The 27,124-nt window shown below is 30.2% G+C and overlaps 2 protein-coding genes across 3 annotated transcripts; one reads left to right on the plus strand and one right to left on the minus strand.

Annotated features, from left to right (window-relative positions):
* Positions 1–4,000: 4,000 nt before the first annotated feature.
* On the plus strand, positions 4,001–7,055 carry LOC129886523 (1-aminocyclopropane-1-carboxylate synthase 2). The gene is made up of 4 exons (XM_055961231.1): positions 4,001–4,333; positions 4,467–4,598; positions 4,702–4,862; positions 5,838–7,055. The coding sequence occupies exons 1-4, from the start codon at positions 4,163–4,165 to the stop codon at positions 6,832–6,834; spliced, it is 1,461 nt and encodes a 486-aa protein (XP_055817206.1). The 5' UTR covers positions 4,001–4,162; the 3' UTR covers positions 6,835–7,055.
* A 16,546-nt stretch (positions 7,056–23,601) lies between these two features.
* Positions 23,602–26,149, minus strand: LOC129886524 (heavy metal-associated isoprenylated plant protein 39). Of its 2 annotated transcripts, none has more exons than XM_055961233.1 (3): positions 25,907–26,149; positions 25,543–25,618; positions 23,602–24,363 (listed from the first exon to the last, which is right to left on the minus strand). In XM_055961233.1, the coding sequence occupies exons 1-3, from the start codon at positions 25,910–25,912 to the stop codon at positions 23,810–23,812; spliced, it is 636 nt and encodes a 211-aa protein (XP_055817208.1). In that variant the 5' UTR covers positions 25,913–26,149; the 3' UTR covers positions 23,602–23,809. The 2 variants fall into 2 exon arrangements, with proteins under 2 accessions (XP_055817208.1, XP_055817209.1); XM_055961234.1 differs by having other exon boundaries at positions 23,602–24,360; positions 25,907–26,142.
* Between the last annotated feature and the right edge of the window lie 975 nt (positions 26,150–27,124).

Consider the following 27,124-nt stretch of genomic DNA (forward strand, 5'->3'; position numbering starts at 1 on the left):
AGATGGATCATCGTTTGTGGATGTATAACATGCTTTATGAAGTTGGTGGTGGTTTGAAATCTGAATTTATTGATGGTGTAAGATGTTTTATCGATCATGTCATGACACTTGATATTTTTAAGAGAAATGGATTGGTTAGGTGTCCTTGTCGTGAATGTAGGTATTTAATTTTTTTTAATCTAGATATAGTTATGGTTCATTTGTATGGTAATGGATTTAAGCCTAGATATTTTGTATGAGTTGATCATGGAGAAATAGATGGATTGAATAATATATTTTATAATTTGCTACTTGTGAATGAATATAATATGCTTGCACCACATGGATAAATTAGTGTTGAACATGATAGGGTTCTACATGATAGAGTTCTATATGATATAGTTCATGAAATGGTCAATGATGCTTTCGAGGTTCAAGGTGGGATGGAACCTGAACAATATTTTGATGAAACTCCTAATGAAGAAGCAAGACGCTTCTATCAACAATTAGAAGAGGCTAGTTGTCCACTATGTGACGGGAGTCCGCATTCTGCTTTGTCAGTTGCAGTTAGGTTAATAAATATTAAATCAGATTGGAGTGTTCCTCATGCGGCTATGGACTCAATGGTTGATCTTTTGGGCGAACTATTTAATCCTGAGTTTAGCATACCTAAGAACTTCTATCAGGCAAAGAGATTAGTTTCCAAGTTAGGATTGTCGTATGATAGAATTCATTGTTTTGTTAATGGCTGCATGTTGTTCTACAAGACTGATAGTGAATTAGAAAATTATAAGTTTTGTGAAGCAGCGCGTTATAAGAGGACTTCTGCTGGAAAGATGATCCCAATTAAGGCAATGCATTATTTACCTCTTATTCTTAGATTAAAGAGGTTGTATGCATCGATCTGTCGCTCTTTTGCGTCGTTTTTTCACAGTTTTTTTTGTAGGGTAATTAATTCAAATTAATTAATTAATTAATAAATAATTCAGTGTATTATCAATCAATCAATCACATCATTTGTCGAAGTCGAAGTCGAGCGAGCGACAACGCGAAGGGCGCCCTCTACTTAATCCTTTAAGAGCTAAATGAAGTGTTTCCTAATATAAGGACAACACTTTTTCTTTCTTCTACCAATGAGGAAGAAATGACTTTTTATTTTTCCTTTCACTTTGTTTCCCCACATTTCCCAATTGTTATTTTCCTTTCATACCTTACTTAAACCCAACAATAAATTCCCATTACACCGTCAATATAGACCATTATCCAAAATCCTTAAATTTCCACCTAATAAAAAGATTTTGGTATAGGAATTAATGCAAATGATTGTAATTAGGTCGATAATTAATATCATGTTCGTGTTGCATGCATTACCCGTGTTTTTATCAAAAATCAGTTCTTTCATACCGAAGAGAGATCGTAATCCTAAAATGGTCCAATTCAATGAGAAATATTTAGGTAGGTGCATTCAATTATTCATACTAATAAGGAAATTTCGTAGAAATGATCTCTTATGATCACTTATCATTTAAATTGAAAAAATGATTTTTTTCAAATATAGTATACAGAAAAATAAAGTTATCTCATAAATAATATATAAAACTAAAAATATTTTTATAAAAGACTATAAAATCATTTTTTTTGAAATTCTTGGATTTACGTCAATCTTATAGTTGAGGAGTCCAAATCGAGATGCAGTCCGATTCAAGCATATCTAGTTTCATATCTATATCTCGCAGATGTGGGGCGGGGATAGGTCCTACTTTGGTAGCCGTCCCATATGAATCTTGAATTCTCTAATTAATCATAAGGAATTAGAAGTATCCACGTTATCAAACACAAAGACATATACACATGCACTAGTGATCAGCCAAGCAAGCCCAATTTCCAAACACGTTTATTGGTCACCTCCCAAAAAATAGGAGCAAGCTATTCCCATATCAAGTTAATAATAATGTAATGAAGAGAAACATTAATTAACTCGTTTCTTGATCTTACAAGTTATGACTTCATTTTGGATATGAATTCAATTACTAAACCAAAAAGGCCTAAAAACTCAAAAGACTCCCACGGAATTCGGATTTATAGTCCGTTTGATCAAATTTTCTCTTAAATAAAAAAATGTGCTTATTTTAGAGTTTTTGTTGAGGTGTTCGGTCAAGTTTATACTTTAAAAAAACAAGTATTTTTGAGTAGCAGCTAGCAAAATTAAAATAAATAAATAAATAAAATTTAGTATTTTTGAATTTTTGATCAAGCATAAATTACTATACTGCTACATTTCAAAATATTTTTTTGAAAAACAATTACGATAAAAAACGAGTATATGTACTATAAAGTATTAGTGCATGAACGTTCATTGCGTGAAGTACAATACAAAGCTGAAGAAAATAAAGAACTATGCACCTTGGGCTATTATTTAGTGGAGATGTAGATTGTCGATCTTCATGCTCATTGCGTATTTATAATCTCAAATTATATATACAACAACAACAACAACCCAGTGAAATCCCACATCGTGGGTCTGGGGAGGGTAGAGTGTACGCAGACCTGACTCCTACCAATGTAGGACGGCTGTTTCCGAAAGACCCCCGGCTCAATAAAAGCATAGAAAAAGGTTACACAAGATTATTAGAGTAAATAAGTAGATGACGAAAACGGTCCAAACAATAGTATAATCAAAGCACAAAACAACAGTAGATATTATTATTAGATAATAACATAAATAACATACATCAGAGTACAAGGAATCATAGTGCGTTAATACGCCTACGAATAAGGGTGAAACCGTATTTTCGTTATTTAGCAATGAAAATTAGTTATGGCTTCTTATTAGCTATAGATTATTTAGTGATGAATTTCACAACTAATTTATCTATAGCTTTTTTGGATAGTATATCGAGGGTAATTAGCCTTTTTGGATAGTATATCGAGGGTAATTAGCCTTTTTGGATAGTATAGCGAAGGTACAATAAACAAATAATTTGGAAATATTAGTTATTAAGAGTTTCATGATGTGTACAAATAACCCACTCCCTATAGAAAGGTGAATTTTTTTTTTCAACAATATGTATAAACTAACCAAAGTCAAAACTTACTATATGGAATTTTAATAGTCTTGTTAACCAAAACAAGCTTCGAAAAGTCATTGAAGCATTTTCTATGTGCTGCTTGTTGGGAACTTTCCTCTCATTCTCCCACATTTTTATTTTGGAGCTTTAATTCCCTATTTGATACCAAAATATTCTGAGGGGGGAAGGAATATGAGCCTAACAAAGACTAGGCCAAATAAGCAGCCCATGATAAACCTACATTCAAACGAAAAATCAAAGCACCATATAATTATTATAGTATAGTTATCAATATTCGGTCAAATAATTTATCAATATATATGTTTTTTATAGACATGTATTATATATGTATAATAAATGCATACTTAGTATCAAATATACATTATTTATGCGCTTTATACATATTTTGTGAACTAAATGGCTGATAATTCATGCCTGTAATTATTCAAAAAAGAAAAAAATAAATAAACTACATTAGTGGTTAAACAATAATAAAAATTCTATGCTAATCTCATTTAGTTACGAATTAGCGATGAATTCTTTTTAAAAATAATTATCTAAAAGCTTTTTATCTACGAATTAGATAGAAATCACTGACAAAATCATAGTTAATTCCATATTTTTTTTAGTAGTCATTGTCAAACTTTTTTCTTTCTCACGTGTAGCTTCTAGCTTGAACATGGAATTTCATTTCACTTTTCAGACGCAAGCAATTACGACAAAATTAGTGAAATACCCAACATTAAGAAGAGGAGGGAGAAAATAGTAAGAATCGTAGATCTAGTTTTTTTCTTTTAATGGGTACTTTTGTTTTCCAACATTTTGAACATTAAAATTGACTTTTCTATTTTAATTTATTGTGTGATGTAATTCTTCTATACGTTAGTTGACGTATTCTCATTTACTTCAGTCTTTCTCCCTATATATATCCCTCACTCATTCTTCATTCTCGTACCATAACACAACTACAAGAAACAAATATTCTTTTAATATAATACTTATTTATTAAAAGTATTTGAAATTAAGCATTTGTGAGTTGTGTGCATATTTTCATCTTCTTAATTCTATTCAATATTTAATTTCTTCTTCACTTTTAAACTCATTAAGAAAAAAAAATGGGATTTGAGATTGCAAAGACCAACTCAATCTTGTCAAAGCTGGCTACTAATGAAGAACATGGCGAAAACTCGCCATATTTTGATGGGTGGAAAGCATACGATAGCAATCCTTTCCACCCTTTAAAGAACCCTAATGGAGTTATCCAAATGGGTCTTGCTGAAAATCAGGTACTTAATTATCTTTTATTTTAATATATATATTTTTTATTATTATATTAAGAAAATAAGTAGTTTTTGACAGTTTGATCGAACGGACTATAAATTTTCTCCATAACCTTGAATAAGTCAAATTTGTTTGCAGCTTTGTTTCGACTTGATAGAAGACTGGATTAAGCGAAACCCAAAAGCTTCCATTTGTTCCACTGAAGGAATGAAATCATTCAAGGCAATAGCCAACTTTCAAGATTATCATGGCTTGCCTGAATTCAGAAGAGTATGTATCATGCTATAGTCGGTTAAATTATACTGATAATATAAAAATTCGTTAGTATATATAACTAACAAGTTTATACTATATGTCCTTAATTAATTTGCAGGCTATTGCGAAGTTTATGGAGAAAACAAGAGGAGGAAGAGTTAGATTTGATCCAGAAAGAGTTGTTATGGCTGGTGGTGCCACTGGAGCCAATGAGACAATTATATTTTGTTTGGCTAATCCAGGCGATGCATTTTTAGTACCTTCACCATACTACCCAGCGTACGTATTTTCATTTTATATAAAAAAATATTAATTTAAACCATTAAATTATTTTTTATTTGTTTTACCAGATAAGTTGACTTATTTTCAAAAGAAATTTATATTTTAAAGAAATTTAATTATCGAGAAATATTCATTAAGTGGCCTAATAATATAAACTTATTCAGTACATTAATTGTGTATATAACTTAATTTGTCTTTTTATGTTGATCGGTAAAACTTTGGGCCACAAAAACATTCATGCGATTGTCATTCTTTTTGAACTCAATGAGTGTTTAATTAATTTTAATTTCGGGATCATCACGCAAGCGATCTTGAATTTTATTGTTCTTTTTAATAAAAAGTGATTTTATAATATCCTCCTTTAGTAAAATCCAGCTTGTTCGTGAAACTTTGTATTCACACTATAAAACATCCTGGTTGTAATTAATTAAAGAGAGAAATATAAATAAATACTGATAAAAACAATAGTCAAACAGACGAATAAGGCAAAAACTAAAAATACAAAAAACAATAAAAAAAGAAAAAGAACTAAGGTATAGCAATCAATTATTTAGAACATTTTAGAACAATTGGGTCCCCACTTTAATTTCTTGCTTGACCCGTGACCATTGCCTATCGAAGTAAATTGAAATTTCAAACACTGACAATGACTTGTCAAAGAATATATAATTAATATGTCAAGATTGCTACTTCATTTCTATATATTCACTTGTATTAATAGAGTTTCGCTATCTCATTACGATTGATAAAATTAGACCCAACCTTCTTTACTTGTATTTATTTTTATTAAAAATATTTTTAATTTTAGTAAAAAACATGATTGACACTCTGTCTAGTACCGATATAATTAGCTGGAAAAAAAGAAGAAAGTCCCACGTGTGGATGCATGTTACAATAGTCAATTGTGCATATGTAGTACTATATATATTTCTAAGTACTAACTAAGAATACTTTTGCAATTGACTAATGCAGATTTAACAGAGATCTAAGATGGAGAACTGGAGTACAACTCCTTCCAATTCATTGTGAGAGCTCCAACAATTTCAAAATTACCGCAAAAGCAGTAAAAGAAGCATATGAAAAGGCACAAAAGTCAAACATCAGAGTAAAAGGCTTGATTTTGACCAACCCATCAAATCCATTGGGCACTACTTTGGACATAGACACATTAAAAAGCCTCTTGAACTTCACCAACCAACACAACATCCACCTTGTTTGTGACGAAATTTATGCAGCCACCGTCTTTGACACGCCTCAATTCGTCAGCATAGCTGAAGTCCTCGACGATAAGGAAATGAATTATTGCAACAAAGATTTGGTTCACATCGTCTACAGTTTATCGAAAGACATGGGATTACCTGGATTTAGAATTGGAATTGTATATTCTTTCAACGATGATGTCGTTAATTGTGCTCGAAAAATGTCGAGTTTCGGCTTAATTTCTACTCAGACGCAATATTTTTTGGCCGCAATGCTATCGGACGAAAAATTCGTGGCAAATTTTCTGACAGAAAGTGCGATGAGATTAGGTAAAAGGCACAGACACTTTACCAACGGACTTGAAGAAGTGGGCATTAAATGTTTGAAAAATAATGCGGGGCTATTCTGCTGGATGGATTTGCGTCCGCTTTTAAGGGAATCGACATTCGATTCGGAAATGTCGTTATGGAGAGTGATTATAAACGACGTGAAGCTCAACGTATCGCCAGGATCTTCGTTTGAATGTCAAGAGCCAGGATGGTTCCGAGTTTGTTTTGCGAACATGGATGATGGAACTGTGGATATCGCGCTCGCGAGGATTCGGAGGTTCGTGGGTGTTAAGAAAATTGGAGATGAATCGAACGCAATGGAAAAGAAGCATCAATGGAAAAAGAATAATTTACGACTTAGTTTTTCGAAAAGAATGTATGATGAAAATGTTTTGTCACCACTTTCGTCTCCTATTCCTCCCTTACCACTAGTTCGCTAGGACTTAAGTAAGGGAAGAATTAATTTATGTTTCTTTATATTTGAAAAAAGAAATAGTAAGAATAAGATAGAAAGGAAAAGAAAATAAGAATGTAGGAGGAGGAATGTATTCAGAAATAACTGTTAGTGTATGTATTGACTACACTGATCTACGTACATTGACATCATAAATTTGTCTAACTAATGAAATGCAAAAATTAAAGTTGTATTATGACTCTTAGATTCTTTTGATTTCTTGGACTTTTTCGATTTTTTTTTAATTATTATTATTATTAAATTCCATGTATTCCATATGATTCTTAGGTATATTTTAGTAGAATTTTCATAAATAGCTTAGTCCTAAAACTTAAATATAGGCCGAAATAACTATTGTTTGGGTAATTACATTTTGTAACTGTAGCTATAGCAAATGTTTGTATAATTCGCATATCCGTTTATATAATTTGCTGTCAATATACAAATTCATTTGTATAATTCGCTAACAATATACAAAAAGAGTAAGTATATATAAATTTTGTATTTATACATTTTATGAATTTTTTAGAACTTATACAAATCAAATGTATCAATATTATGATTATATACATGCTAGGGTAAACATATACAAATTATGAATTTATTCAATTAGGAAATTCTGAATTTATACACTTGGAGTTTAATTATACAAATTCTGGATGTGCCCATATCAACTATAACTATGTATATTAATTACTAGAAAAAGTTAGTGACGAATAGGAATTAACTTAACCTATAACTATGTATATTAATTAACTAGTATATTTTTGCTAGTCAGTATCATCTCCTCCCTATATTTTAATGGAAAAAAGAAATACAGTACTTGTTTGTGGGAAATATCGACTACAAATCACAAGCAGAAATGGACCAACTGGCAGTTAATTACTATAGTGCAGGTAGACTAGTTACGTTACAAGATGATCTCCTAGTTTGTTACTATGTTCTACTTTGAGATGAGGGTCAATTGGAACAACCTTTCTATCTTTTTAAAGGGGTAAGGTTGCGCATATTTATTGAATTTCACTAGATATCTTCTTCTTGTTGTCGGGTGAATGTAACGTGGATGCCACAATTTCTCCTCAAATTGGATGTTATATGAGTTTCCAAATTGATTAGAAAATAATGCCCTCTTCAATTTATCAAAACACTGAACACAACGGAAAAGTGCCTATTTGATAAACTCCATTGATGGAGCTTTGTAAAACAGAAACTGAGAAAAGAAAGGAAGAAGAGAAAGTAGTTAGATTATCTTCATTCATACAATATATGTGTATAGCATATGTATTTATAGACTACATGTGGAAGTTACTCTCCAACTAACTCTAACTAATTTCTAACAAACTTAGTTAGCTTAACTAACCATGATAGCTTGCCTAACTAACCTCCCTAGTTAACACTCCCCCTCAAGCTCATGGTTTAAACAAATCCATGACACCCAAGCCACTTAGGAGTAGTTGAGGTTGTGCTTTGCCAAGACTCTTTGTGAGTAGATCAGCTAGCTGATCTTTAGTATGAGTGAATTTAGTTTTCAGAATTCCTTGACAGATTCTTTCCCTACAAAATGACAATCTATGTTTATGTGTTTAGTCCTCTCACGGAAGATAGAATTTGCAGCAATTTGTATTGCTGACTTGCTTTCACACACCATTCTAACTGTTAGATCATCCTGAACACCAAACTCTTTGAACAGGCCAATTAGCCAAGTGATCTCAGCTGCACAGTTTGTCATGCTCCTGAATTCAACTAATGCTGAACTTCTGGAGATTGTCTCTTGTTTAAAATAATATAACTTTATTAAAAAGATTATAATAAAATGATTTATTACTATTCTACATTTATAACTTGTTTTAAATCATAAATTATTTCAATTTACTTTTTTCAATATAGAAGTTGATATCCAAGCAAACCACCACACAGAGACAACATGTAAATAGAAATGATGACAAAAAATTGGATTTATTGGAAGACAAGCTGACATTGGGGTCCAAGTGAATCCCTCAAAAGAATTGAATTGTCGGACGACTTTCTAAATATTTGAGTCAACAGCCACCCAAAGCCTTTGACTTCAGTAGAGTAATTATATATATGTAGGGCACTTATTTATTTTGGGTAAAAAGTAGAACTTTAAAAATGAAAATACTACTTATTAATACTTTAAAGATGAAAATATTGACTCGTATAGTTGATGCTAACGATGTCTCCAACATGGATTTTGCTTCCTTGGCCTTATTTCATGATTTGATTTGATACTATTATTGAAATGGCTAAGATAAGTAAAAAGCATAGCCGTATAGTTTAACTATTTATAGAAAGTACGTGTTATAATTGAGGGTTGACCTAGATGTCATCTAAGGGTTCACTCAAATCGTCTCGGCAAAAAATTAAATTGTATATATAAAATATTTTTTAAAAAAATTATGTCTATATATTTATTTTGAATCACTTAAATAGAAGATTAGAGGTTAACTTAGTGGTTGAGGGTTCAAAACTAATCTTGAGGTTCTAAGTTCAAATTTTAAGCATTATATATATTTTTTTCGAACCTCCTTGATGAAAATTCCGAATCTGTCACTAATTATAATGGAGATACCCTATATTGTTTGGTCGATTTCCATATTAAAGTTTTGATTAATATGAATTCATCTCTTAATTTTTTTTATTTTTAGAGCTTGAATCTAATTATGACCTTCGATTAAGAATGGAGAGATCTTATTTATTCTAATACAATTCTTGATTGCAATATTATATTATAATATTATTACATTGAAGATATAAATGCTTTTTATTACTTTGAACTTCCAATATATAAGAAAAAAATTACGGCGTAAATTTTTACCTAACTAATGGTGAGAGAAAAGTGAATGGGAGATAATTTTAATTTTACCTTTTTACGAAGTACTTTTGACATCACACATTCTCATGTATAATAAAATGTAAAAAATAACCAAAAAAAAAAGAGGAGGAAAGAAGGGTTGTGGGGGGGGGGGGGGAGCATGTTTTTATTTAAGAAATTATGAAATATCATTTTTTAACAATAAAATGCATGAATCACACGAAATTTTAAGTGAAGGGGAAAATTGTGTAGCCACAGACTACATGAGTTTCATATCATTAATTGACATTTTTTTCAAATTCATTTACACGCACTAAACTCTAAAATCTAATTTTGACTGTTTTAATATATATGAGGTACGTAGAATACATGTGAAATGTGTTCTAAAATATGCCAAAACATTGACTAAAAGTATATATTTACAACGCATAGTTGAATAATATATAAGAAAATTATATCTATACTTAGTTTGCACCGTAGGACCGATGGCAAAACTAGCATATAAAAACATGACTCGTTTGATTTGTTTAAATTTGAACGAATTAATAATGAAATCTTGTCAAACTATTATATATAATCAGTCTAATTTGTCCATTTAACACCGTTAATTTGCACTCGATCACTACGTACTATATAACAATAGGGAGTGTATTGTTATCATCACTCATTATTTTTACCTATAAGTATCAAATGAGCGGATTGGATTGAATTTGAAAGGGTCAAATTAAGTTGAGTTAATAACTGGACGTGTTATTGACTCACCCAAAAGCTACTTGAACTGAAGCTAGTTGGGTTGAAATGGGCTAAAAATGTGGGTCATAACCCAATCTGTCCAACTTTTACTAAGTTATAATTATTGTATTTGTTTTTTTATAAATTTTTGATAGCTAATAAAATATTTTTTTATTATGCCTAAATATAACTTATTAAATGAAAACAAATATTTGTTAAAAATACTTTGATAAAATTGCTCATGAGTTAATTTAATCTACATATTAATCCAACTTTTTAAATTTGGTGAATTAGGCTCGCCCCTATCTTTACCCGTAAATCAAAGATTTAAACATAAATGAAGCACAAATTAGAGTAGAGGAAATTGGGGCAGAATTGAACTTAAAGACCAGTTGTATGAATATAGTTGGATATCAAAGACTGGACTTACCAACCATATAGCTAGCAAGCAATATCGAAATGTTTTTGCTTTAAGCTTTAAGTAAACGATCTTAGATATGTTGACTTTTTCTGATGAAAATAGTCAAAAAAATCTGTATGAATAATTAGAAAAACAACTTCAACACTGTTGATAAACTACACTACATCAAAAATAATTTTTAGCAGTAATTAATTAATAATAATAAATTAATTATTGCTAAATATTCTTTTAAGAGACAATTAGTATTCTTTGTAAATATCCTCAGAGCTTATAACAACATTGGATACAATAATAATTAACTAATATCGATAAAGACTTTAACATTCTCTATTAATTTACATATTTATTGTCACTAAAAATGTTGTTGTGACGTATATTTAAATCTTTTGTCGGTCTGGACGCAATCTTACATCTTGACATTCTTTTCAAAACTCAGTTTTTAATCTGCCAAAAGTGTTTACAGGTATGAAAATGGTTATTTTGGTTTTAAATGTAAAAAGGCCACATTAAGTTTTGGTCCCATGGATTATTGTTTTATTCTTTCGAAGGAGCTTTCACCTTTTCTTTTTAAAGAGGAGTAAAAAATTAAAAAAAAAATTGAGAATGCATGATATTTAAACATATGAAAGTCAAATATTTTTTGATCATTTATTAATCTGATGTGATCATTAAGAGCGTTTAAATTTTACTAATTAAACCCACTAATTTTAGACTAAAAGAAGAAATCGATCAGTCATAAATATCATACTATCCGACTTGAAAATAATATTAACCCGTACATATTGAAAGCTTATCGAAAAGATTCAAATAATCAATTAACTATTTCAAAATTGTTTTTATCTTCTGATCTATACATGCAAATGCTCCCAGCATAGGAGCCTATGGTTCCATTCTTGTTGTTGCTGGAGGTACACATCCCTCTTCTCGGTGTGGAACGATATACGAGAAATAGATACTCAGCCTGCAATGTCCGATAACGGCGCTGAAATAGTGAATCTATCGGCACCATAACAGTGGTATACAACTTTGGACCTAACGGCCGGCCTAGTAACCTTTCGGAATGGGGGATCCCCGTTGGCAACAACCACGGTAGTAGTTGCGAAACTATTAGGCCGGGAGAGGAGCGGAAAGCCTCTTGACTAGTTGAAGAGGACAACCTCTTGTTCCTGCTCCTCTTTCTTCGCTTCGGGGACGGAGGTCCTACGGTAGGTAACAGCAGGCACAAGCAAGTTGACCGAAGGGGATCAACGCTTCTACTCCTCCGCCGAGGAGTCGTTCTTGCGAGAAGCAAGGAATGTCGTGAACGGTGGGAGGACAAGTCCTAATGCATATTCTATGTGCTGCATGATATTGGAAAACTTCATACAAAGAATTTAATCAGAAGCATTTAAGTTATATGTACTGATAGGTTATAAAAAATTATATGATCAATACAATTTAACCTACCATATATAGTAGTTTAGTGATAATTATGTTTATTAGATCACGAGGTCATGAATTCATATTTATCATAAAAATCTATAGTAGCTTAGTAAAATGTTTGAACGTTGTAATAGACTTTTCTGTTTTTAATCTGAAAATGTTTTCAATTATCTCAAGGTTATTTAATTTCTTGAAAACTTTGTAATTTTGGTTTATAAAGATTTGTCATGTTTCCGTTAATATGTATATACATGAGAAATTGTTTTTGATGGAAAACTATAATAGAACTACAATTAATTATATCATCAATTGGAAAAGAAAAAAAAAGAAAAAAAAACTAAAATATTGAATTTTAGAAAAGAAAAAGGAGTAAGAGAAATAGAGAGGAAGGGACCAGTTCTGGAATTTTTAAAAATATTGTTTCGAGCATGTGCATCCGAATACATAAAACTTACCTGCCAAAATTATTTACCTCTACCCATTCTCCAATCTCGTCTATCGAAAAATTAAACTGCACAATTTTGTGCATTTGTACACCATCGGAGTATAGCTCACATTATTATGTGGAAAAAAATTGCAAATAACATAGATAATAAAGTTAATTAGGCTCTTTAGCTATAATTTGCATATTTACAGGCTTTAGCTATAGTTTAAGTTGTCTCGTTTGTATAATCTACTTTTTGTATAATTCGCGAATAGTTGAGCTATTTTTGTATATACTCGAAATAACGAATTTATACAAATACAAACATCTGAACTTCAAATAGTTATACAAATTTTATTATACAAAATTACATTATACAAAAGTTATACAAATTATATCGTCTTCTACAAACATGTGAATTATACTAATTCGAACCATAATTAATACTAAATGTTAGTGACGAATTATAAATTGGGTAAATTACCCTTTTACACATATTCCCCTAATATATTTACTTTTATTCCCATATACACCAAAAATTTTCCAAATTCCCTCTTTTTCCTTTCTCTCTCTATACCTCTCTGATACATCCGCCTATTTCTTTATTCTTGCCCTAATTTGCTCTAGTTAATTTGTTACTCTTCAACTGTTAATCAATTTCAAGGTTCCAAATAAGGTATATTTCAATCTTTCCTTATATGGAATTTTACTTCATCCTCATTCAATCTGATTTCTCCTAAAATTTGTATATTTTGATTTCTTCTGAAAATCTTTGAAAAATCTTCTAAATTTTTATCATTTGTTTTCTTCTGTAAATCTTTCTGTTTTTGTTTCTCATTCCTTCAATGGAATCCGTTCATGGTCTCAAACAGTCCACTAAAAACCAATGAATTCTTATTTCTCCTAGTTCTGATTCGTCTTGGGAAGGTTACGACGAAGTTAGATCCAAACATCGTAACGATCCAGCAGTGATGAATAAGCTACGTGAGAATTTGAAGTCGAAAGCTACAGTTAAACATGCACCCAATGAAATAGACAAAAAGATTGAAGGGGTTACAACACGCCCTAATCTCCCAAAGGTATGTGTTCAATTAAGTTTTTTGTTTTAGAATGAAAATTTTGTGAAGGTTTTAATGATTCTGATACATATCATTTATGTATCAGATTCATAATGTATTTTTAAAAGGAATTTTTTTTGTAGATTTTATATTTCTGATACATCATGTTTAAGTGTCAGTTTCTGTTGTTTTAATTTTTAATGATTCTGATACATATACATTTATGTATCAGATACATAATGTCTTTTTCAAATGTATTTTTTTGGAGATTTTCTATTTCTGATACATCATGTTTAAGTGTCAGTTTCTGTTGTTTTAATTTTTAATGATTCTGATACATATACATTTATGTATCAGATACATAATGTCTTTTTCAAATGTATTTTTTTTTGGAGATTTTCTATTTCTGATACATCATGTTTAAGTGTCAGTTTCTGTTGTTTCAAGTTTTAACGAAGCTGATACATATCATTTATGTATCAGATACATAATGTCTTTTTCAAATGCAATTATTTGAGATTTATTATTTTTGATACATTATGTTTAAGTCTCAGTTTCTGTTATTTCAAGTTTAATGATTCTGATACATCTACATTTATGTATCAGATACATAATGTCTGTTTCATATGCAATTTTTTGAGAATTATTATTTCTGATACATCATCTTTAAGTCTCAGTATTTGTTATTTTCAAGTTTTAATGATTCTGATACATATACATTTATGTATCAGATACATAATGTTTTTTTCAAATGCAATTTTTTGGAGATTTACTATTTTTGATACATCATGTGTAAGTGTCATTTTTTGATGTTTCAAGTTTTAATGATTCTGATACTTCTAGATTTATGTATCAGAATATAATATATAATTGTTTCTGATACATCTTCTGTATGTATCAGATTCTCATCTCATGCATCAGATATTTTAATGCATATGATACATCGTATTTATGTATAAAGTTCAAGTTGTATTTAACCATTTTCATGTCAATGCAGGGAATGAAATACGTCATCAAGAAGATCCCGTCCATCCATTGAGATTCAGAACGGCATATAGGGCTAATTTTCTTGATGATTTTGAATCATCAATAGGTGGAGATATTGTTGTCAGAAGGCCATGGATGGTTGTGTTAGCGATAACGACGAACCAAAAAAAAATTAGGAGAGACATCTCTCCAAACCAAGGAGAACTGATTGATGTCTAGTAGTTTTTTTTTATAGTAAACATTTTAGGTGATTCTGATTCTTTTAATGTATCTGATACATAAACTGTAATGTACCAGATTTAATATGTTTTAATATTTACATACATCAGATTTACTATGTTTTTCTCTGGTGTCAAAATCGAATATAAAATCAAAGTTTATGTTTTATATTTCTACTGTATCAAACTTGTATCGAGTATAATATTCATAAGTGTCACATTTTGTGAATTCTGATATATGAATCAAGTTTTATTTATTATGATACATCATGCACATGTATCAGATTCTCATTTCTCAATATTTAATGATTCCGATACATTAATTTTTAAAATTCACGTACATAACCGTCGCCTTCTTTAATAGATCAGTAATTGATATAAAGAGCCAATCTTTTATTCATAAATAGCTGATGTGCATTAACTATTCTATAGCTAAAGTTATGTATCAGATACATAACTTATGTATCAACAAAAGTGAAAAAATAACTGAAATCAAATTCGGTATGAATTGATGCTCTGTTTTTTCCATTCGAGACGACGCTCTGTTTTTTGGCTTGAATCTTCATGGACATAACAATTAATTTTTTTAACAATTGATGTATCAGATACATAACTTATGTATCACCAAAACTGAAAAAAAATTAAAATCGAAGTTGGTTTGAATTTATGCTCTGTTTTTTTGGCTTGAATCTTCAACTTCACAACCGTTATTTTTTTAACCAAATTAATCCCATTAATTAGATTAGTAATTGATTTAAAGAACCAATCATCCCTTATATTAAGATATTATCCATAAATAGATGATCTTCATTAATTACTCATTAGATAATTGATGTATCAGATACAAAACTAATGTATCAGAAAAGTTGAAAAAAAAGGGGATATCGGGTAATTTTGATACAATGAGGGATGTATAGTAATTAGACTTTTCCATTATGGGATTTAGGTAAAGTTTACTTATAAATTAGCTAAATTATAGATATGTTATCTTATTCTTTTTCTTTGGGCCATGGCAGGTTTATCCCACTTGGGCCGGATAAACATCTATTGTTTCTGACATAAATAGCACATAATTCGGGGGTCATTTGCACTTTTGGCCCTATTTTGTGCTGGTGTTTAATTTATGCTTTTCATAACAAATATTAATTTTTTTTGTGGGCCGTAAGTTTACATATTTGTATTTTAATATTCATAAATTATGCTTAAGCATAACTTCAGTTGTTAGAAAACATGTCCCATTAGGTATAAATTTAATTGCTAAAGAACAAAAATTAAGAAACAGCTTATTTAAAAGGGTTAAAAAAAATAAAAATTAACTATTTAAAAAACAAAACGTGTAATTTTATGAAAAATAGGCTATTGCATGATCCAGAATTCCAGATGGAATAGATGCGAACATTTGTCCGGATCCACTCTCAGATTTTCATGGTGAATCACTTTGGGCACAACCCGAAGTTGGGTTGATTTGGGCTTAGCATGTAACCTAATATTTGATAGGAGAAATTTTTGTTTAGACTAAGCAAACTCAATACCAAAAAAGTATAAAATTTCATCTAAATCTTTTATCTTAAAGACTTCTTGTAGTTTAGATTTGGCCTCATGTATTAGTCTCAAATTGTCACAAGTTATAAGCCTGTCATTTACATATACTAGAACAATAATGATATCATCTGAATAAATTTTGAAGAAAAGGAGCCCGTTTGGACGGGCTTAAAAAAAGTAACTTTTATGTATAAAGTGCTTTTAGAATTTTGAAGTGCTGAAAGTTATTTTTATAAATAAGCAATTGAATGTTTGGATAAAAGTGCTTATGCCGAAGAAATGAGGAAAATAATGTGAATTTTAGGGTTAAAAGAATAAAAAGGGTAGTTTGAGAATTTAGTTAAAATACAAGGGATGTAAAAGTAATTTCTATGGTCAAAGAAAATGGTTTTAAGCACTTAGAAAAAAAAAGTTAGAAATCCTAACTTTTCATTTTTGGCTGACTTTAAGAACTATATGACTTAAAGTTAGCATTAGACAAACATCATATTAAGCTAAAAAGGGCTTATAAGTTGGTTTGACCAACTTATAAGTCCATCCAAACGGGCTAAAGGAAATGATGATGTTGACTATGTTGAAATTGATCTTTTAATAGGGCTATAAGGATTTAATTAGTCTACATCCTTTTCCTAACTAGTAAATCTTTGTGGTAGATATATGTGAATTTTATCACAAAGATTACCTTATAAGAGTAATCCGTTATATACATACATTCATTTGATGCTTATGACAATGAATTTTCAGAGATACTATGTATTGTCTTTGGTTGTTAGATTTTCTCTAGTGTTGTAATGAGCTCGCTGAGGAATCATGTGTGGTTGATTATGCATTGATATTTTTATTTTTTGAGCCATAGTTTGAGGTACTTACTATAGGTGCATGATCTCTCTGATAATATGATACTAGGTGTTCCAGATGAATAATTTTCTTCTACAGCTTTATGGTGATTCATATTATCTTATTCGTGTTTGTTATTCTTATATATTTTGATTGTTGAGTTGAAGTATTATGTTTTAAATATTATTAGAAGTGAATACAGACCAAGTAATTTCCGGTGCATATTCTAAAAATTTACATTTCTATTGGCAAATTAAGGGCCATAGTAAAAATATAATTGTTGCCATCTATAGTAGGAAGTAGGAACTTTATAAGGACTCATAATTTTATACTAATAATTTTTTTTGTGGTATACCTTTTCAATTTGCAGAAATCACACTATAAGTCATAGTTCTTCCTGCACTTATGATGTTCACATATTTTTTAATACATGGCTATGTTATAACGTGTTGAACTAGTTTCTGGATTGGCCCATTACAACCCTGAAGAGGCAACATTGTGGACACGAGACTTATCTGAATTCTTGTTTGTCAAGTTTTTAACCCTCATCAATTAAATTATTCAAAATTTAGTAAATTAAAGAAACTAAAGTTTTGAATCCACATGCATTGGTTTCATGATATAATGTAAGATTTTACTTTTACTACTTAATAATGCTTTTAGAAACAATTCATATACCTTCACAAGATAGTAATAAAATTTGCATACACTTTATTTTATTCAGATCCAATTTATGAGATCTCACTGATATGTTGATGTTGTTGCCATCTAACAGTGCTGAAACTCAAAGTGCACAAACTTTTCCCATTGGAGTGTTTGATGGTATTCCAATCTTTTGATAATGTAAAGGAATATAGTATTCAATTAAACTTTATTTAGCATGTATCGTTGAACTTGAAAGGCCAAAAGAGTTGTTAAAACTTAAAAGAGTCGCAACATTTATTATATGACGAAATCTTTGTTTGTTTTGAACCTATTATTAATTAATAAGATTAATTTTAAAACTATACAATTAAACAACCACACTTGATATGACATCAATTTTGTTGTGCAGAATATTACTATTTATATTCATTAGACACGAGGAATATTATTAGCTAATGACGTTGACATTATAACAATCCAGTTTTTAGGTTTACATATCCATCAAGTGACTCATTATGCTACCATTCCATATCATAAGAGTCTTTTTCTCGGGGGGCGGATCTATGGAATAAGTTGTAGTTTGGCTAAATTCAATATATATATATATATATATATATATATATATATATATAAATTCGTCTCAATTTATGCGACACACTTTACGCTTTAGTCCGTTTAAAAAAATATATCATTTTTATATAAATGAAAATAATTTAATTTTCAAGTTTTCTTTTCTACTCTTAATGAAATGATTAGTAACTACATAAATGGTCAATGTGTGATTTAGATTTTAGATTATAAATTTTAAAAGTTTTTTATTTTTAAATTATTTTTTTGTGCAAAATCAAATAATGTCACATAAATAAATTGAACGGAGAAAGTATTAGAAAAGCCACTGAATATGTATAAAATATTAAGGTCCGACTCAATTATTAACACTTAATTGGTCAGATTGTCCAAATTCGTGAATGTATAAAGTTTAAATCCTCAATTAATCTATGTTTTTTTCTCCACTTGTTATGACGTTTTGATAGACACTACTATTGCTAATTTCTTTCGGTAATCAATAATTGTCCAAAAGCGAATAACCTTTTCTCTCTAAATGGTGTACATGTAATTGAACAAAAAGTTAATGAACATATAATTACAAAAACAAAGATATAGGAATTTTTAAAATGTGGAAGATTTTCAAAGCATTCACTATAATTATAAGGAATATATTTTCTCAAATGAGGTTGATGATTAGACGTAAAATCAGTAATTACGAGAATAAAATGTAATTTTGAAAATCATGTATATAAATAGAGAATGAAAAAAGGGCTGAAAATCATAAACTAGTGATCAAATTAATATAAGCTCGCTCGTAAACGGTATATTCATTTCTTTGATCTTCTTCTCCTGCTTTTTTGTAATACTAAAAAAAACGAATTTCCGTAATAGATTTCCGTTAGAATTCGTCAGAAATTCGCTCTTCAGAAACATATTCAAAGTTTTTGAAATTTAGATTTTATCTTACATTCCCTTATTTGGGAATTTAATTTCCTATATTTCCGAACAGACAGGAAATAGCTTGATAATAGGATATTTTGATTTTATTAACTACCCTTCGGATTCATATTAAGTGGTGTTTTTATTTTTTAATTTTGGTAATATAAGTGGTGTCAAAGATATTAGTTGTTTCCTTCTAAATTTACCCCTATTTAGATAAGTATATTTTATATAACTAAAAAACTATATTAAATAATAGATATTACTACTACTTAATTAATTAAGGATAATTTAGTAAAAAATACTTTTTACTTTTGATTGAATTTCTCAATAAATATGTCCAACAATACTATTTAATATAAAATGGACAATCATAATACGATATTAATAAAACTTTCATAAAATAGTGGGAAGCATGACTAGCTCATGTAGATTGTCTTGATTACGTAAGACCCAAAAAACAGAGAAAATAAGTGAAGTAAAAAATCACTAACATGACTCATGCCCGTTAATGATGCAAGAATTGTGCATTATGCCCAGCTGTTTCTTTTAAAAAAAAAATTATTTACGTACAAAAAAAATTGTGTGGTGATAGTTGAGTCCTTTCCTAATAATATGTAACGTATAGTAGTACGTAATCTTTTAGAATACTACTTATTTCATCATTTTTTTTTTATCCAATGAAAAGGAAGATATATATCCTTTTTTTGCATGATAAGCATGTAACCGACGAAATTCAGAATTAAGACAAAATAAAAGAAATAATAAATTCAACCAAACCAAAGAAATTCGTCCTAAATTCGCTAATAATAATGAGAAACATATTTTTATTAGAAAAAAGAAGTATAACGTGCATGGTTACTGGTGATTCAAATGAAACATGTATATTGAGTTTTCAATTGTGGCAATTTGACAACTCAGACTTATTATCTCTTTGCAGACTTTGTTGATCAATTAACTTAGTTGGGAATAACATGATAAAATTACTTGCACGCATTTGTTAATCAACTTAATATAGGAAAAGGAAATAAGGACCAAAAAAGAAGTATGTCCTTCTATTTTTGCAGACGGACCAAAATCAAGATAGGCAAGTGATGTATACAGCAAAAACTTTACATAAATTTTCTCAAATAAAGCAAAACAAAAAAATTAGCTGCACGTATTGGAAAGAAATACTAACCCATCGTTGTATATCAGATGATTTGGCACGTAACGTAACTCACGTGACATATTCTATTTTTTCGAATCTTTCGAAATGAAAAAAGAAATCGGCTATAAGAAAAAAACATGGCCTGCATGGGTTGATTTGGCATCAAAAGGGACTGGACACAGCACTCCACTAGAAAAGGATATATCATATACATACGTGAAAAATTAGAAATTTCGATAGTAAAAAGTAAAAACAAAGTCTTCAATAGTAAAAACAAATAATTTCTTTGGACGGTATTTTTTTATAATTAAAAATAACTTTATTATAAAATTGATGTTATATTTTTAGTGGAATAATTTATTGTCATATATAATTGTCATATAAATTCAAAAGTTTTTGTATTCTTTTAAAAAAATTGTATTTTATTTAATGATGCGACGTAAATTAAGACGGGAAAGAGTACTAGTTTTGTGAGCCCCATTGCTTTTGTCCACAATTGCCGCCCAAACATTCTGCTGACGCACAATTGAATCAATCAATCATTATTCTTAGTTAACTCAACATGGGCAATTGGGCATTTCATCAGGAGCAGGATATTGAGTTCCTAAATTTGAAGTGAATTAATTATTTATATGCTTATAATTAATTAGCTGCCTTTGAAAAAAACGTAAAAATAAAAAATAACATATATCATTCCCTTAAAGCATGGTGTATACTGTCAGTCTTTGCTTTTGAATGTTACAAATGCACTTATCAACAGAAAGAAAAAGAAAAATCAACAAGTCACCTTCAATCCAATCTAGCAAGAAATATTTTTCAGTAAACTTGTCTACCTTAATTAAGAAAACTAACTTCTTGTCAACGTGTGACACGAATTAGTGAAAGGACAATTTCACTTTTATCTTCTTCTTTTTCTTGTTTCTTGGTTCAATTAATTCAAAATCGTTTGCTAGGTCCGCTAAGAGGTAAAGAACTTCTTATGAAAAGGTTTTGTATTCTCAAAATTCAAACTCAATCTAAAAGATTCCAAATATCAGGTGACACTTCACTTTTATCATATGTTGTGATATTAATGATTTACTCAATGATGACTTAATAGAATAAGTTAACAGTCATACGGACTTATATTACTAATAATATAATTAATTAATTATTTATACTAGTAATTGTTAGCATGTTAAGCTGTCTCAAAAAAATTCAATAATACCAATCCTCCAGCATTCTTATTCTCGATGTTGATCATATATAGGTAGTTCTGATCACAATTTACTGCAAAGTGAAGCAATAAATAAATGTATCAATAGTCAGTGGCGTAATCAGAATTTTTAAAAAGAGGTTTAAAATCTAAAAAAGTATATCAAAGAGGTTTAAAATCTAAAAAAATAGATATACGAACTAGTCGAAGGGGTTCGACATTTACTATTTATATATAAAAAAATATTTTAATCATATACAAATAATATAATTTTTTATCGAATGGATTCGGATGAACTTCTAGACACTATATGGGTCCGCCGCTGTCAATAGTATACAAGTAAAAGAATCAATTATTAAAAGCTTAAAAAGTGAAAAAAGCCGACTTATATATCCATTTACGACAACTTCAAAAGATAAAGTGTAAAATTGTGATGGTTATCTTACCATATCATATCCCTTTTTCAAAAAAATTAAAATATTAATTTTTTTTGAAATGTGAAGAGTATTTTCAGCACCAATATTTAATATAACGGCACACAGCCACACAGTAAGATAAGTAAATCTTACATCAAGCAATCATGTCTTCTCTTCTTTCGGTGAGTAGTAAATACTGGAGGAAAAGACAACAAAAATATCCCTCAATGTTATGCTTCGCAACTTTAATCTTCTTCATGATTTGCGATATTACACTAATCTCGCTTATTTGTATTTCTTTATTTTGTTCAAACAAAAGTTATGGGGGGAAATCCAACATGTATGTACTTAAAAAGAAAGATTTTATAGAAAATAATGTTTGGGGCTAAGATAAAATTAGAAAATGGAACACCAAAAGTGACATGTTACATCACACAAACAATAGGTAATTCTTCTTTGTTCTCAATGGCTAACACTTTGTTCTAAAGTCATATATCATTATGGTGGGGCACTTGCTTAAAGTAAAGATAGCAAAAAAGTGATCGTCATACTTTGAATCTGGACCTCTATTTATGTTTATGGTCCAAACTTTTTTATGGCTAATTCACTTTCGTAGAAGCCTGCGGTCAAAGATTTTTCTATAGCTCCATCACACAATCTTCAACATAATTAAATACAAGTTTGGTACAATACATATATTTCCTCTTAAACAAAAGAAAAATACGAGAGTACCCATCATTGACTAATTAACAAAGGATATGCCATAAAGTTGTACCATAGTGAAGTTTATTTATAATGATAAATCACATGTTGGTAGAATAATTAAAATCGAATAAAACAACCAAATGGCTTAATTGTCGTGTGGAATGAAGCATGAGTAGCACCAATTTTTGTTTTTCTGATAAAGGCATAAAAATTACAAGAGTATGCACCTGTGAAAATTTGTCTTACTATCTTGTACTTTTTACAAATAATATTAATAGGAACATGGGGGAATTAGAGATATGGAAAACTACATGTATAAAGCAACTTCCCAGCAAATCATTCTTTGTACTACTTGATGTAATTAACAAGCTATTTTGTCCCTCCCTAATAAAATAGGGTAGTTTGGTTCATGGCATAAGGTAGAATTAATTATCCCAAAATTAATCCGGAATATGTGGAATCAGTTATCCCAAAAGAATATTTCACCTTTCTTGGTGTTATTTTATCCCTCCTCCCGGGTGAAATAAATTAGTCTAAGAACTACAATTCCAAAACTATAATCCCACAATAACTTAGTCGGCGAACCAAACAACCCATTCCCCAATGCTAAAAGAGTAGAGGGTGAACAATGAGCACATAGATCTAGTTTGAATTTCGCTGTAAGAAATTATAAGCAAAACTCTTATTTAATTCTCTATACACAATTTCTTGATTCTGAAAAGAAAAATATGATGGCATGATCATTGTGTATTCACAATGGATTTTCTCTATTCTTGAATGTTAGTCTCAGTTCATGCTAACAGAATATAACCCGAGACCAACACAAAACAAAGGACGTAGAGCTATGTATACATAATATATATGATTCGATCCGTTCTCTGAACCAATTTAACAGATAACACATGAATTAGGATTCTCTTCCATGCTGTGGTGGTAGTATGTTTGGGCGGGAGGAGGATAATATGGCCGAAAAGGCATGGCTTGCATATTAGGAGGAGGATAATATGGCCGATAGGGCGGCACCATGCCAACAACAGCTTGATTATAAGCTTGAGGATGTGGGAATGGCATCGGCATCGGCATTGGCATTGGCATTGGCATTGGTTGTGGCTGTGGTTCTGCCTTCTTTTCTCCATCCTTTTTGGGCTCATCTTTCTTATTTTCGTCCTTCTTACCTTCTTCTTCCTTTTTACCCTCCTCTTTCTTTCCTTCCTCTTTCGGAGCATCTTCTTTCTTGCCCTCGCCTTCCTTCTTAGCCTCCTCTTTCTTGCCCCCTTCTTTCTTTGGTTCCTCTTTCTTCTCTGGCTCTTTGGCCGGTCCTACTGAGATTATGTGCGCTGGCCAAAATTTCCGTAGTTTGCTCACTACATTCACTGGATCAACTGTCCCGATGATAGTTAATTTCTTACCTTTCATATCCATTGAGATTTCATCAATTCCTGCTACATCTCATCATAACATCCACTGGTTAGTCCAGTTTTATAGATTTTAGATACCACAGCAAATAGCTGAATCAAACACAAGAAACAGTCACCATCATTATTTTGGCTACTTCTATAGAAAATCATTTTTCTCCAAAGAGCATTAGGCCATTACAACAAATTAAATTGACCACTACAGAAAATGATGCAGCAACTGAAGTTGTTATAACAACTACTCATGGAATGATTTCTTAGGACAATATTATTATACATAGTACTTTCATAATCACCACCAAACAAACAAACAAAAAAAACTTTAAAATGTAAAATATATATACATACAACAACATACCCAGTGTAATCCCACAAGTGGAGTACGGGATATGATTATGATAAACTCACGGCTCAACAAAAAATAACAAAACAGTACGAGAAAATAAAAATACAATCTTCATTTTTTAAACTCCAACCAGAAATCAACAAGTTTGGCACTTACCAATGACTAGAACCAACCTACAGTAATCACTCATCTTCCCAAAGAAAGAAGATGTAGGTTGAAATGGAGGAAAACATACATATAGAGTGGACCCCACGTCACATAAGAATATATGAAAAAATTGACTTCTCTTTTTCTTTTCAATTAGTTGAAAGTAGAATTCAAGTTGGAGAACTACCATCTTCAATTGGATCCTCCAAATCCTTTAACAGTGAGTCACCACCAACTCAATTGTTTTCCCAAATTAAATTCTTTCCTTTTTTGCTAAAGACATACATGTTCACACCAAAAAGAATTATTTGTAGTCGTTAAACCGGTTTTCATATATTATTAGGCTACGTTGCTAGCACTTTTTAAAAATGTCTACAGGCATATTTTCGAAACATTTTCGGAGGATTCGAGCAACCTAGCCCGATCCGTTCCTTGGTTAGGGGAACATCGGAGCGATTGCCTTCCCAAACGCGCTCACAAGGCGCACACGTATAGACGCGAACCCCCCTCGTTACCGTACGTGGGCAACCGTCAATAATTCGAAATATAGTATCACGAATTTTAACAGTTAACAGTAAAAAATAAATTACTTCGAAAATAGAAAGAGAGGAAAAAGTTTAAAATTGGAGCTGCAGATTTATCTTTTCCCCACCACTTCAGCTTGAAATTTTGATAGGTGAAAAATGTAGGAAAAATAATATTTTTTTCAGTACCTGGAAGAGCAGAGACCGTCTTCAAGGCCTTGCGCTTGTCTCTAACATCATGCACCTCCAAGTTCAAGATAAATTTCTGCAGAAAAAAGTGACAAAAAAATAATCATTTATTTGCAAAATAAACACAGTACCAACAAAACAGAGCAAACAAATCAAAAGACAAAAGGATCAACCACCGACGAAATTAAGAAAAACTCAAAAGAATCAATAAAACCCCGTAAAAATCCCAACACCCAAAAGTAATTTCAAAGCAAAAGTTATGCATCTGATGAGATATTCCAAAAGTAGGATACCAAAAAGGCAAAATCTAGATTAAACAAGTGAAAAAGAGAAGGGGAATCAATAAATAATTTATCCTAGATACCTTCATCTTGCAGTCAGAATCAAAACCCAGAAGAAAAAAAAAAGTTGTAGAGAGAGAAAGAGAAGAAGATAGAAATGGTGAAGAGGCAGTGAATAGAAAGAGAAAGAAACTGAATATATGCTTTTCTATTTAGTTCAATAGATGATTTGACGGTACGAAGGAATCCATATAGAGAAAAAATTCCCAATCAGAACAAAAATACAGAATAAGAGAGAGAAATTAAAAAAGGGGTTATGGGCAATGGCGGTATTATATATTTGGAGGTACAGAGAATGAAAGGTGATAACAGTGAGGCCAACAGTGGCAATTTTTGTGGGGGAAAAAGGTGGGGGAGGCGGGGCTACAAGTTAAATTTATTTGTGGCAATTTTTGTGGGGAAAAAGGTTGGGGAGGCGGGGCTACAAGTTAAATTTATTCTGAGGGGTTACATGTTAAATTTAAATTTATTCTGAAATGTTATGATCCAAGTGGAGCTCTCTGCATGCTTGTTGATATTGCCACGTGGTGCTATTCCTCTGCAACAATTTGGTTTAGCAATTACAATTTTTTTGTTACGGTTCGTATTAACATTGCGATGTCTATTCGAAGGTGATTCCCTGAACATAATTTTTTTTTGTAATCAACATAAATTACTGTGCAGTTATGAAATTAATTTTTTTTATATTTATAATTTAAATATGAGATATTTGACTAAAAGTGAATTAATTTCATAAATTTATGTTGATTACAAATTTCATTTTTGAGAAGATGCTTGATTAGGATTTTTTTTAATCAAAGATTAAAAATAGAATAATATTTTGTTTAGAGTTTTATATATTAAAGATTGATGTCCAAATGTTAGTTGATGTAATGATATAACAATAATAATATATTAATACTACTCCACGGAGTATATGCGAATGTAAAATCATGTACCGATATATATAAATTGACGAAATGTTGAGATCATTACTTACGCTTTAGTTTTTTGGGGGAGTGTAAATCCATAGAATATCCGTTATGCATTTTTTTTTCAAGGTATTAAAATGCATGACAGTCAAAATACCTTTGTTAAGTTATACTCTATTTTTTTGTTTTAATTTATTTATTTTATTTTAATTTAATATAAAAAAATTAAAAAATTATATTTTATAATTTTAAATTAAAAATATATTAAAATATCTTTTAATATTATATCCTTAAATATGTCATTTAAAAAGTTGAAATTCTCTTTTATAT

Source organism: Solanum dulcamara, chromosome 4 (assembly GCF_947179165.1).
Source record: "Solanum dulcamara chromosome 4, daSolDulc1.2, whole genome shotgun sequence".
NCBI lineage: Eukaryota > Viridiplantae > Streptophyta > Magnoliopsida > Solanales > Solanaceae > Solanum > Solanum dulcamara.